We start from the raw sequence: 14,614 nt of genomic DNA on the forward strand, positions 1-14,614 counted from the left end.
TAGGCAGCGTTCACACCGGCAATGCAGTTTTGGTCCAAACAGGTGCAGTGTTTATTGCTTTCCACAGGTGGCCCAGCACCAAAACAATACCATAAACAAAAATCCCGACCTTGTGCAGGCGGTATCTAAACAGCATTGACCCAGACTACTAACATACGACTGAGCTACCCCCAGCCGAATCCACAACAGCTATTGTCTATAGCAACGAGTGATACTTGCGGTTCTCTGCACACGGACTGTGCAGTCTCCTCTCAGCTCCAAGACACCTCCAGTCTGCTCTGCTTCCCCAGCAGACTGACACTTTTGCTGGTCACTCACACACTCGCCTCTGCTCAATATGTGGGAGAGCGCCACTCCATGAAGCTACTTTATGGTTCTTAGCAAAACTCTACAGGTGCATCTAATCAAGACCCTGCAGAGCTGGGATGTAACCTTGTCCTTCCCAGCGATGCTGCACAAGGCAGCAGCTGACCTGCTCCACCGTGTCTCAACAGCTGAGGTTCTGTGTTACAGAGTCATAAAGTAGTTATAAGCCATGAGCCTGGAGAACAGGGCAACGGACAGATTTGTGCAGCTCCTACGTTCAGTTCATACGGGAATATCTAGACTGATACACAGTACCAGACCCTCAGCTGAGAGGACAGGACCGAAGCAGGATGGGATTACCCTTTGGTTGTGACACAGGACAGTTCGTTATCACAATGTCTCCGAAACTGACACACTGTAACAAATGATCAGGCCGGGTTATATTGGTGCTGTACAGAGGACTGTCTGGAACGACACACTGAAACAAACACATGCTGTGTAATACACAACTAATTAAAACATAAAAATAAAATATTGTTGGAAAGTTGCAGAACGGATAACACGACCACTAGAGGAAGGAATCCGGGGTCTGCTCGTGTCCAGGGAGCGCGCCCCTCCTGTCACCGTGTGAAGCAGAACTGTAATACCAGACACAACTTGTTACTAGAAGGGGCGCTATTCAGGAAAAACTAACCCCCTTCTTTAATATTGGACAACATATAAGACTAAAAACGGATGTCGCCCATAGGACGCAGTGGGAATCACACAGCCGCCCGGGCGGAGCGGCGTCACTCCAGCATGTAACCAGTAAACTTTATTATGATCAGAATTTGGCAACGGATAAGACGCTCACCGCCCGCGTACGACGCCACACTCGCTCCTCCCGGGCAGAGTTCAGATCAGGCACTTGGTTTCTTGACCGCCATCTGTTTCGGCGGCTCGAGGGCGAGTGACATCACGGTACGTGGCTGACGGAAGGGCTGCTACATTACCGCTAGGAGAAGGCGGAAATAGTGGCACGGTGAAAAGCTGCCACGGACCCTCCACCCAACCACGTGCCAGCGAGCCGCCCCTGCGCCTCGGACAGCTCCAATACCAGCACAGGGAGATAAAACTACCACCGCCAGCTTTTAAAAAAAGGACACTTAAAAACGGATTCTTGGCCGATCAAAACCGGATCCTGAAAGTGAGAAGTGAACATGAAAAAAGTGGAAAAAAGTTAAAAGTTCCCAGTGGATATTGGGTAAGTCGCGGACACGTGCCACACACTGCGCCCTGCTGTCAGACCGCCGCCGCGGATAGAAAGAAAAAAAAAATCACAGCAATAGATTAAGAAAAAAAAATTCCGATTCGTGGCGAGTGACGCTGCGGAGGAGGTGGATTTCTGGGGAGACCTGCTCTCTCCTGGGTGGGGGGGCAAGGCTTCGAGGGACCGTCCAGTGTCCGGAGTCTCGTGGGCTAAGGCTATCCTGGTGACATGTACCGGATGGAGGAGACGGGGCCCCGACATCAGCACAGCCACGGACAGGCCTAGACAACCGCGCAGTGGCAGCCCTTCTTGTCCTTCTCCTTCCGCGTCGGCTCTGGAGACGGAGGACATTCCTGCTCCTGAAACTTCCTGTGGAGAGAGGAACATTCTCTGTGAGCTATGCACAGACGGGACACATCTGATTTGTTTCCACAGCAGTCCCATGTGCTCATGATCTCTGCTTGCTGTCTTACATCCTGAGATGCTTACAGCTGTGGGTTTGCTCCAGTTGCATCAGTCTGGACAATCGTGAGGTCATAATTCAGGCTGACACAATGTAACAAGCCATCAGGACTGGAGTCATGTATTCTGCCTGTTTAGCCCACAGTTCACACTGATACATTGTAACCAGAGTAGGGCGGGTGGAGGACTCCGGTCTATTGGTCAGGTCGGGAGTCTCGTGAATCTCTTACCTTCTGGGATTCCCGCTGTGGCTTCTCATTTTCCGCCATCACCTGAGCGTCACACTGAAATAATGACGTTGTGTCAGTCTGGCTAATGGAAGGCGCGACGGGGACTCCAGAAGGTCAAAAGTTTGCGAGCCCCCCCATCCAGAGAATACTGAGTGAGCCGACAGACCAGAGTCCCCTACAGCGGTCTGCCCAGCGCTGACCGTACAGCTCCGCCATGGCGGAGCACGACCAGCGACAGCAAGCAGAGATTGTCACAATGGTAAGTAATGCACCCAGCCAGTCTGTTGTGTAGAGGCCGGACCCTGTATGACCCAGGGATGAAACACCATAAACCGGTGAGGAGTATCGGTGCCTGCGCTGCCTGCCGCCTCCTCCATCTGCAGCCGCCTCCTCGCAGCCTCTTCCTGCTGCGCTGCCTGACGCCTCCTCCGCCTGCCGCCTCCTCCACCTGCAGCCACCAGCTCGCAGCCTCTTCCTCGGCCTGATATTCCTGCCGCCTCCTCCACCTGACCTGCCTGCTCCGCCTACCGCCTCCTCCACCACTACCTGCCGCCTCCTCCATCTGCAGCCACCACCTCGCAGCCTCTTCCTCCTGAGCCTCCTGCTGCCTCCTCGGCCTGATAAGCCTGCCACCTCCTCCACCGCTACCTGCCGCCTCCTCCTTCTGCAGCCACCACCTCGCAGCCTCTTCGGCCTGATATGCCTGCCACCTACTCCACCGCTACCTGCCGCCTCCTCCGCCTGAGCTGCCTGCCGCCTCCTCCACCGCTACCTGCCGCCTCCTCCTTCTGCAGCCACCACCTCGCAGCCTCTTCGGCCTGATATGCCTGCCACCTACTCCACCACTACCTGCCGCCTCCTCCGCCTGAGCTGCCTGCCGCCTCCTCCACCGCTACCTGCCGCCTCCTCAATCTGCAGCCACCACCTCGCAGCCTCTTCCTCCTGAGCCTCCTGCCACCTCCTCCACCGCTACCTGCCGCCTCCTCCATCTGCAGCCGCCTCTTCATTCTGTGCTGCTTGCCGCCTACTCCTCCACCTGCGCACTCACCTCACTACCCGCACTAGTTCATGGAAGGCTTGATCGACATTCATCCGGATTTTCGCCGACGCCTCCATGTACGTCAGTTTCAGCTGCCGCGCCAACTGGTGCCCTTCCTCCTGCGTCACCTGCCAGAACAAGAGCAGACGGCGCCGGACGTAACTGAGTGACCTGTGGACTTACCCAGCACACCGGAGCTCAGGCCAGAGTGCACCCCCAACACCACGCACCCACACAAAAATCCAGGTACTAGGCCCCCTCTGTAGCTCTGGGGGTGTAGCGGGTCTCTGAGTCCACGGTGCATTTCCGCCGGCCGAGGACCGCTGCTTTACAGATAACTATGCAGTGTAAGCAGCTGCAGTCACCCGACAAACAAGCAAAACAAGCGCTCGTCGGGTGAAAGGCCTTTTGTGTAAGAATAAAAGTCACAGTTCTCGGCAGCGCACAGTGCGGTTGTAATCAGTATGTGCTGCCGAGAACAGTGATCGTCTTTGTGGCTCATTATCGTCTGTGTATTATTAATAGTCCTGTCCCCGTAGGAACCGCAGTCGGCCGGTCTACATAGGAGAAGAAGCTACCGACGTTCGGCCAGGAAACAACTCATTTCCTTATACGGAGGGGCTGCGATAAGAAGGACCCCCTATAATATTCACACCACAGCCTTTACAAAGAGCAGACTGGACGGTGGAAGACCCCCTGGGCCACACCATCCCTCTCCGGAGTCTGTGCGGCACAGTGTGTATTTTCCACACAGCAGCTCTCACCTTACAGGACCCCGTGCACAACACGCAGACGCACAGCTGCGGGATACTGTACCGCCCTATAAGGCTTCACTTGAGAAGAAAGCATGGGTTAAGGGTAATGACTACTGATCGCCCCAATACTGCACCCATGGAGGGGTCAGTAACCCCTTTCCTGCACCCATCATACAGTGCCGCCACCAGCTGGGGAACATCAGGACTAGGCGTCCATGTGACGAAATCGCTTCCATCGTGCCCTCATTACAGAGTCTCCCAGTATAATGGACTCCAGGTACGAATCTATAGAGCCCAAGTGTCAGTCTTGAGTGTATATCTGAGAGTCATGAACCAGGAGGCTCAGGATGAACAGAGTCAGACGTCCCTCACCCGCCACTGACGCAGGGTCACTGAGTGCGGGGGCAGCCGTACCTGTCTCTGCTGCTCCAGATCCGCCTTGTTCCCAACCAGGATCATAGGAAACTCATCACGGTCCTTCACTCGGAGGATCTGTCTCTGGAATTTGTAGATTTCCTCAAAACTGAAAAACAAAAAGAAATCTTCATTATAAGGAGATAAACTGAGCTGGGGAGAAAGATGAAGAGACGGACTGCGGCTGCTGACAACTCGTCTGCGAGCCCGGTGAGAGTGGTTGTCAGCTGCCCCCGGTCTGGACGCACCTTCCCCGGTCTGTGACGGAGAACACGAGTAAGAAGCCCTCGCCGGTCCTCATGTACTGCTCCCGCATGGCTCCGAACTCCTCCTGCCCCGCCGTGTCCAGAACTGGAAGACACAGAGCAGCGTTAGTCAGGTGTGAGTGCCTGCATACACAGGATATACACCCGCATACAGGTGGCCGGGTCCAGCACAGGGTACTCACTGCCTGCATACACAGGATATACACCCGCATACAGGTGGTCGGGACCAGCACAGGGTACTCACTGTCTGTATACACAGTATATACACCCGCATACAGGTGGTCGGGTCCGGCACACGGTACTCACTGCCTGCATACACAGGATATACACCCGCATACAGGTGGCCGGGTCCAGCACAGGGTACTCACTGCCTGCATACACAGTATATACACCCGCATACAGGTGGCCGGGTCCAGCACAGGGTACTCACTGCCTGCATACACAGGATATACACCTGCAACCAGGTGGTCGGGACCAGCACAGGGTACTCACTGCCTGCATACACAGGATATACACCCACATACAGGTGGCCGGGTCCAGCACAGGGTATTCACTGCCTGCATACACAGGATATACACCCGCATACAGGTGGTCGGGACCAGCACAGGGTACTCACTGCCTGCATACACAGGATATACACCTGCAAAAAGGTGGTCGGGACCAGCACACGGTACTCACTGCCTGCATACACAGTATATACACCCGCATACAGGTGGTCGGGTCCAGCACAGGGTACTCACTGCCTGCATACACAGTATATACACCCGCATACAGGTGGCCGGGTCCAGCACAGGGTACTCACTGTCTGCATACACAGGATATACACCTGCAACCAGGTGGTCGGGACCAGCACAGGGTACTCACTGCCTGCATACACAGGATATACACCCACATACAGGTGGCCGGGTCCAGCACAGGGTATTCACTGCCTGCATACACAGGATATACACCCGCATACAGGTGGTCGGGACCAGCACAGGGTACTCACTGCCTGCATACACAGGATATACACCTGCAAAAAGGTGGTCGGGACCAGCACACGGTACTCACTGCCTGCATACACAGGATATACACCTGCAAAAAGGTGGTCGGGTCCAGCACAGGGTACTCACTGCCTGCATACACAGGATATATACCCGCATACAGGTGGCAGGGTCCAGCACAGGGTACTCACTGCCTGCATACACAGGATATACACCCGCATACAGGTGGTCGGGACCAGCACACGGTACTCACTGCCTGCATACACAGGATATACACCTGCAAAAAGGTGGTCGGGACCAGCACACGGTACTCACTGCCTGCATACACAGGATATACACCTGCAAAAAGGTGGTCGGGTCCAGCACAGGGTACTCACTGCCTGCATACACAGGATATATACCCGCATACAGGTGGCCGGGTCCAGCACAGGGTACTCACTGTCTGCATACACAGGATATACACCCGCATACAGGTGGCCGGGTCCAGCACACGGTACTCACTGCCTGCATACACAGGATATACACCCGCATACAGGTGGTCGGGACCAGCACACGGTACTCACTGCCTGCATACACAGGATATACACCTGCAAAAAGGTGGTCGGGACCAGCACACGGTACTCACTGCCTGCATACACAGGATATACACCTGCAAAAAGGTGGTCGGGTCCAGCACAGGGTACTCACTGTCTGCATACACAGGATATACACCTGCAAAAAGGTGGTCGGGTCCAGCACAGGGTACTCACTGCCTGCATACACAGGATATATACCCGCATACAGGTGGCCGGGTCCAGCACAGGGTACTCACTGTCTGCATACACAGGATATACACCCGCATACAGGTGGCCGGGTCCAGCACAGGGTACTCACTGCCTGCATACACAGGATATACACCCGCATACAGGTGGCCGGGTCCAGCACAGGGTACTCACTGCCTGCATACACAGGATATATACCCGCATACAGGTGGTCGGGTCCAGCACAGGGTACTCACTGCCTGCATACACAGGATATACACCCGCATACAGGTGGCCGGGTCCAGCACACGGTACTCACTGCCTGTATACACAGGATATACACCCGCATACAGGTGGCCGGGTCCAGCACAGGGTATTCACTGCCTGCATACACAGGATATATACCCGCATACAGGTGGCAGGGTCCAGCACAGGGTACTCATTGTCTGCATACACAGGATATACACCCGCATACAGGTGGCCGGGTCCAGCACAGGGTATTCACTGCCTGCATACACAGGATATATACCCGCATACAGGTGGCCGGGTCCAGCACAGGGTACTCACTGTCTGCATACACAGGATATACACCCGCATACAGGTGGTCGGGTCCAGCACAGGGTACTCGCTGCCTGCATACACAGGATATACACCCGCATACAGGTGGCCGGGTCCAGCACACGGTACTCACTGTCTGCATACACAGGATATACACCTGCAAAAAGGCGGTCGGGTCCAGCACAGGGTACTCACTGCCTGCATACACAGGATATATACCCGCATACAGGTGGCCGGGTCCAGCACAGGGTACTCACTGTCTGCATACACAGGATATACACCCGCATACAGGTGGCCGGGTCCAGCACAGGGTACTCACTGCCTGCATACACAGTATATACACCCGCATACAGGTGGTCGGGTCCAGCACAGGTTACTCACTGTCTGCATACACAGGATATACACCTGCAACCAGGTGGTCGGGTCCAGCACACGGTATTCACTGCCTGTATACACAGGATATACACCCGCATACAGGTGGTCGGGTCCAGCACAGGGTACTCACTGCCTGCATACACAGGATATACACCTGTAACCAGGTGGTCGGGTCCAGCACAGGGTACTCACTGCCTGCATACACAGGATATACACCTGCAACCAGGTGGTCGGGTCCGGCACAGGGTACTCACTGCCTGCATACACAGGATATACACCTGCAACCAGGTGGTCGGATCCGGCACAGGGTACTCACTGCCTGCATACACAGGATATACACCCGCAACCAGGTGGTCGGGTCCGGCACACGGTACTCACTGCCTGCATACACAGGATATATACCCGCATACAGGTGGTCGGCTCCGGCACACGGTACTCACTGCTTGCATACACAGGATATATACCCGCAAACAGGTGGTCGGGTCTGGCACACGGTACTCACTGCCTGCATACACAGGATATACACCTGCAACCAGGTGGTCGGGTCCAGCACAGGGTACTCACTGTCTGTATACACAGGATATACACCCGCATACAGGGGGTCGGGTCCGGCACACGGTACTCACTGCCTGCATACACAGGATATACACCCGCATACAGGTGGTCGGGTCCGGCACACGGTACTCACTGCCTGCATACACAGGATATACACCCGCATACAGGTGGTCGGGTCCGGCACACGGTACTCACTGTCTGCATACACAGGATATACACCCGCATACAGGTGGTCGGGTCCGGCACACGGTACTCACTGCCTGCATACACAGGATATACACCTGCATACAGGTGGTCGGGTCCAGCACAGGGTACTCACTGCCTGCATACACAGGATATACACCCGCATACAGGTGGTCGGGTCCGGCACACGGTACTCACTGCCTGCATACACAGGATATACACCCGCATACAGGTGGTCGGGTCCGGCACAGGGTACTCACTGCCTGCATACACAGGATATACACTCGCATACAGGTGGTCGGGTCCGGCACACGGTACTCACTGCCTGCATACACAGGATATACACCCGCATACAGGTGGTCGGGTCCAGCACAGGGTACTCACTGTCTGCATACACAGGATATACACCCGCATACAGGTGGTCGGGTCCAGCACAGGGTACTCACTGTCTGCATACACAGGATATACACCCGCATACAGGTGGTCGGGTCCAGCACAGGGTACTCACTGCCTGCATACACAGGACATACACCCGCATACAGGTGGTCGGGTCCGGCACACGGTACTCACTGCCTGCATACACAGGATATACACCCGCATACAGGTGGTCGGGTCCGGCACACGGTACTCACTGCCTGCATACAAAGGATATACACCCGCATACAGGTGGTCGGGTCCAGCACAGGGTACTCACTGCCTGCATACACAGGATATACACCCGCATACAGGTGGTCGGGTCCAGCACAGGGTACTCACTGTCTGTATACACAGGATATACACCCGCATACAGGTGGTCGGGTCCAGCACAGGGTACTCACTGTCTGTATACACAGGATATACACCCGCATACAGGTGGTCGGGTCCAGCACAGGGTACTCACTGCCTGCATACACTGGATATACACCCGCATACAGGTGGTCGGGTCCAGCACAGGGTACTCACTGCCTGCATACACAGGATATACACCCGCATACAGGTGGTCGGGTCCAGCACAGGGTACTCACTGTCTGTATACACAGGATATACACCCGCATACAGGTGGTCGGGTCCAGCACAGGGTACTCACTGCCTGCATACACAGGATATACACCCGCATACAGGTGGTCGGGTCCAGCACAGGGTACTCACTGCCTGTATACACAGGATATACACCTGCATACAGGTGGCCGGGTCCAGCACACGGTACTCACTGCCTGTATACACAGGATATATACCCGCATACAGGTCGTCGGGTCCAGCACACGGTACTCAGTCTGTATACACAGGATATACACCCGCATACAGGTGGTCGGGTCCAGCACAGGGTACTCACTGCCTGCATACACTGGATATACACCCGCATACAGGTGGTCGGGTCCAGCACAGGGTACTCACTGCCTGTATACACAGGATATACACCCGCATACAGGTGGTCGGTTCCAGCACAGGGTACTCACTGCCTGCATACACAGGATATACACCCGCATACAGGTGGTCGGGTCCAGCACACGGTACTCACTGCCTGCATACACAGGATATACACCCGCATACAGGTGGTCGGGTCCAGCACAGGGTACTCACTGTCTGTATACACAGGATATACACCCGCATACAGGTGGTCGGGTCCAGCACAGGGTACTCTCTGCCTGTATACACAGGATATATACCCGCATACAGGTGGTCGGGTACGGCACACGGTACTCACTACCTGCATACACAGGATATACACCCGCATACAGGTGGTCAGGTCCAGCACACGGTACTCACTGTCTGTATACACAGGATATACACCCGCATACAGGTGGTCGGGTACGGCACACGGTACTCACTACCTGCATACACAGGATATACACCCGCATACAGGTGGTCGGGTCCGGCACACGGTACTCACTGCCTGAATACACAGGATATACACCTGCATACAGGTGGTCGGGTCCAGCACAGGGTACTCACTGCCTGCATACACTGGATATACACCCGCATACAGGTGGTCGGGTCCAGCACAGGGTACTCACTGCCTGTATACACAGGATATACACCCGCATACAGGTGGTCGGGTCCAGCACAGGGTACTCACTGCCTGCATACACAGGATATACACCCGCATACAGGTGGTCGGGTCCAGCACACGGTACTCACTGCCTGCATACACAGGATATACACCCGCATACAGGTGGTCGGGTCCAGCACAGGGTACTCACTGTCTGTATACACAGGCTATACACCCGCATACAGGTGGTCGGGTCCAGCACAGGGTACTCACTGCCTGTATACACAGGATATATACCCGCATACAGGTGGTGGGGTACGGCACACGGTACTCACTACCTGCATACACAGGATATACACCCGCATACAGGTGGTCGGGTACGGCACACGGTACTCACTGCCTGCATACACAGGATATACACCCGCATACAGGTGGTCGGGTCCGGCACACGGTACTCACTGCCTGCATACAAAGGATATACACCCGCATACAGGTGGTCGGGTCCCGCACAGGGTACTCACTGCCTGTATACACAGGATATACACCCGCATACAGGTGGTCGGGTCCGGCACATGGTACTCACTGCCTGCATACACAGGATATACACCCGAATACAGGTGGTCGGGTCCAGCACAGGATACTCACTGCCTGCATACACAGGATATACACCCGCATACAGGTGGTCGGGTCCCGCACAGGGTACTCACTGCCTGTATACACAGGATATATACCCGCATACAGGTGGTCGGGTCCAGCACAGGATACTCACTGCCTGCATACACAGGATATACACCCGCATACAGGTGGTCGGGTCCCGCACAGGGTACTCACTGTCTGTATACACAGGATATATACCCGCATACAGGTGGTCGGGTACGGCACACGGTACTCACTACCTGCATACACAGGATATACACCCGCATACAGGTGGTCAGGTCCAGCACAGGGTACTCACTGTCTGTATACACAGGATATACACCCGCATACAGGTGGTCGGGTCCGGCACACGGAACTCACTGCCTGCATACACAGGATATACACCCGCATACAGGTGGTCGGGTCCGGCACACGGTACTCACTGCCTGCATACACAGGATATACACCCGCATACAGGTGGTCGGGTCCAGCACAGGGTACTCACTGCCTGCATACACTGGATATACACCCGCATACAGGTGGTCGGGTCCAGCACAGGGTACTCACTGCCTGCATACACAGGATATACACCCGCATACAGGTGGTCGGGTCCAGCACAGGGTACTCACTGCCTGCATACACAGGATATACACCCGCATACAGGTGGTCGGGTCCAGCACACGGTACTCACTGCCTGCATACACAGGATATACACCCGCATACAGGTGGTCGGGTCCAGCACAGGGTACTCACTGTCTGTATACACAGGATATACACCCGCATACAGGTGGTCGGGTCCAGCACAGGGTACTCTCTGCCTGTATACACAGGATATATACCCGCATACAGGTGGTCGGGTAAGGCACACGGTACTCACTACCTGCATACACAGGATATACACCCGCATACAGGTGGTCAGGTCCAGCACACGGTACTCACTGTCTGTATACACAGGATATACACCCGCATACAGGTGGTCGGGTACGGCACACGGTACTCACTGCCTGCATACACAGGATATACACCCGCATACAGGTGGTCGGGTCCGGCACACGGTACTCACTGCCTGCATACACAGGATATACACCTGCATACAGGTGGTCGGGTCCAGCACAGGGTACTCACTGCCTGCATACACTGGATATACACCCGCATACAGGTGGTCGGGTCCAGCACAGGGTACTCACTGCCTGTATACACAGGATATACACCCGCATACAGGTGGTCGGGTCCAGCACAGGGTACTCACTGCCTGCATACACAGGATATACACCCGCATACAGGTGGTCGGGTCCAGCACACGGTACTCACTGCCTGCATACACAGGATATACACCCGCATACAGGTGGTCGGGTCCAGCACAGGGTACTCACTGTCTGTATACACAGGCTATACACCCGCATACAGGTGGTCGGGTCCAGCACAGGGTACTCACTGCCTGTATACACAGGATATATACCCGCATACAGGTGGTCGGGTACGGCACACGGTACTCACTACCTGCATACACAGGATATACACCCGCATACAGGTGGTCAGGTCCAGCACACGGTACTCACTGTCTGTATACACAGGATATACACCCGCATACAGGTGGTCGGGTACGGCACACGGTACTCACTGCCTGCATACACAGGATATACACCCGCATACAGGTGGTCGGGTCCGGCACACGGTACTCACTGCCTGCATACAAAGGATATACACCCGCATACAGGTGGTCGGGTCGCGCACAGGGTACTCACTGCCTGTATACACAGGATATACACCCGCATACAGGTGGTCGGGTCCGGCACATGGTACTCACTGCCTGCATACACAGGATATACACCCGAATACAGGTGGTCGGGTCCAGCACAGGATACTCACTGCCTGCATACACAGGATATACACCCGCATACAGGTGGTCGGGTCCCGCACAGGGTACTCACTGCCTGTATACACAGGATATATACCCGCATACAGGTGGTCGGGTCCAGCACAGGATACTCACTGCCTGCATACACAGGATATACACCCGCATATAGGTGGTCGGGTCCAGCACAGGATACTCACTGCCTGCATACACAGGATATACACCCGCATACAGGTGGTCGGGTCCCGCACAGGGTACTCACTGCCTGCATACACAGGATATACACCCGCATACAGGTGGTCGGGTCCCGCACAGGGTACTCACTGTCTGTATACACAGGATATACACCCGCAACCAGGTGGTCGGGTCCAGCACACGGTACTCACTGCCTGCATACACAGGATATACACCCGCATACAGGTGGTCGTGTCCAGCACAGGGTACTCACTGCCTGCATACACAGTATATACACCCGCATACAGGTGGCCGGGTCCAGCACAGGGTACTCACTGTCTGCATACACAGGATATACACCTGCAACCAGGTGGTCGGGTCCAGCACAGGGTACTCACTGTCTGCATACACAGGATATACTCCCGCATACAGGTGGCCGGGTCCAGCACAGGGTACTCACTGTCTGCATACACAGGATATACACCTGCAACCAGGTGGTCGGGTCCAGCACACGGTACTCACTGCCTGCATACACAGGATATACACCTGTAACCAGGTGGTCGGGTCCAGCACAGGGTACTCACTGCCTGCATACACAGGATATACACCTGCAACCAGGTGGTCGGGTCCGGCACAGGGTACTCACTGCCTGCATACACAGGATATACACCTGCAACCAGGTGGTCGGATCCGGCACAGGGAACTCACTGCCTGCATACACAGGATATACACCCGCAACCAGGTGGTCGGGTCCGGCACACGGTACTCACTGCCTGCATACACAGGATATATACCCGCATACAGGTGGTCTGGTCCGGCACACGGTACTCACTGCCTGCATACACAGGATATACACCTGCAACCAGGTGGTCGGGTCCAGCACAGGGTACTCACTGTCTGTATACACAGGATATACACCCGCATACAGGTGGTCGGGTCCAGCACAGGGTACTCACTGTCTGCATACACAGGATATACACCTGCAACCAGGTGGTCGGGTCCAGCACAGGGTACTCACTGTCTGCATACACAGGATATACTCCCGCATACAGGTGGTCGGGTCCAGCACAGGGTACTCACTGCCTGCATACACAGTATATACACCCGCATCCAGGTGGCCGGGTCCAGCACACGGTACTCACTGCCTGCATACACAGGATATATACCCGCATACAGGTGGTCGGGTCCGGCACACGGTACTCACTGCCTGCATACACAGGATATATACCCGCATACAGGTGGTCGGGTCCGGCACACGGTACTCACTGCCTGCATACACAGGATATACACCTGCAACCAGGTGGTCGGGTCCAGCACAGGGTACTCACTGTCTGTATACACAGGATATACACCCGCATACAGGTGGTCGGGTCCAGCACAGGGTACTCACTGTCTGCATACACAGGATATACACCCGCATATAGGTGGTCGGGTCCAGCAAAGGGTACTCACTGCCTGCATACACTGGATATACACCCGCATACAGGTGGTCGGGTCCAGCACAGGGTACTCACTGCCTGCATACACAGGATATACACCTGCATACAGGTGGTCGGGTCCAGCACAGGGTACTCACTGTCTGTATACACAGGATATACACCCGCATACAGGTGGTCGGGTCCAGCACAGGGTACTCACTGCCTGCATACACAGGATATACACCCGCATACAGGTGGTCGGGTCCAGCACAGGGTACTCACTGCCTGTATACACAGGATATACACCTGCATACAGGTGGCCGGGTCCAGCACACGGTACTCACTGCCTGTATACACAGGATATATACCCGCATACAGGTCGTCGGGTCCAGCACACGGTACTCACTGCCTGTATACACAGGATATACACCCGCATACAGGTGGTCG

The 14,614-nt window shown here is 55.3% G+C and overlaps 1 protein-coding gene across 3 annotated transcripts in view; it reads right to left on the bottom strand.

Annotated features, from left to right (window-relative positions):
* Positions 1-1,105: 1,105 nt before the first annotated feature.
* The window catches only part of RRAS2 (RAS related 2), an 81,701-nt gene continuing 68,192 nt past the window's right edge, over positions 1,106-14,614 (bottom strand). For all 3 annotated transcript variants that reach the window (XM_073545220.1, XM_073545219.1, XM_073545222.1), the window contains exons 3-6: positions 4,704-4,806; positions 4,456-4,564; positions 3,296-3,414; positions 1,106-1,924 (exon numbers count right to left, since the gene is read on the bottom strand). In XM_073545220.1, the coding sequence (XP_073401321.1) occupies positions 1,837-1,924; positions 3,296-3,414; positions 4,456-4,564; positions 4,704-4,806 (419 nt within the window). In that variant the 3' untranslated portion in view covers positions 1,106-1,836. The remainder of the gene's footprint in view (positions 1,925-3,295; positions 3,415-4,455; positions 4,565-4,703; positions 4,807-14,614) is intronic.

The sequence above is a fragment of the Dendrobates tinctorius genome, unplaced genomic scaffold (assembly GCF_039654945.1).
Source record: "Dendrobates tinctorius isolate UK_male_01 unplaced genomic scaffold, ASM3965494v1 ptg000142l, whole genome shotgun sequence".
NCBI classification, from domain to species: Eukaryota; Metazoa; Chordata; class Amphibia; order Anura; family Dendrobatidae; genus Dendrobates; species Dendrobates tinctorius.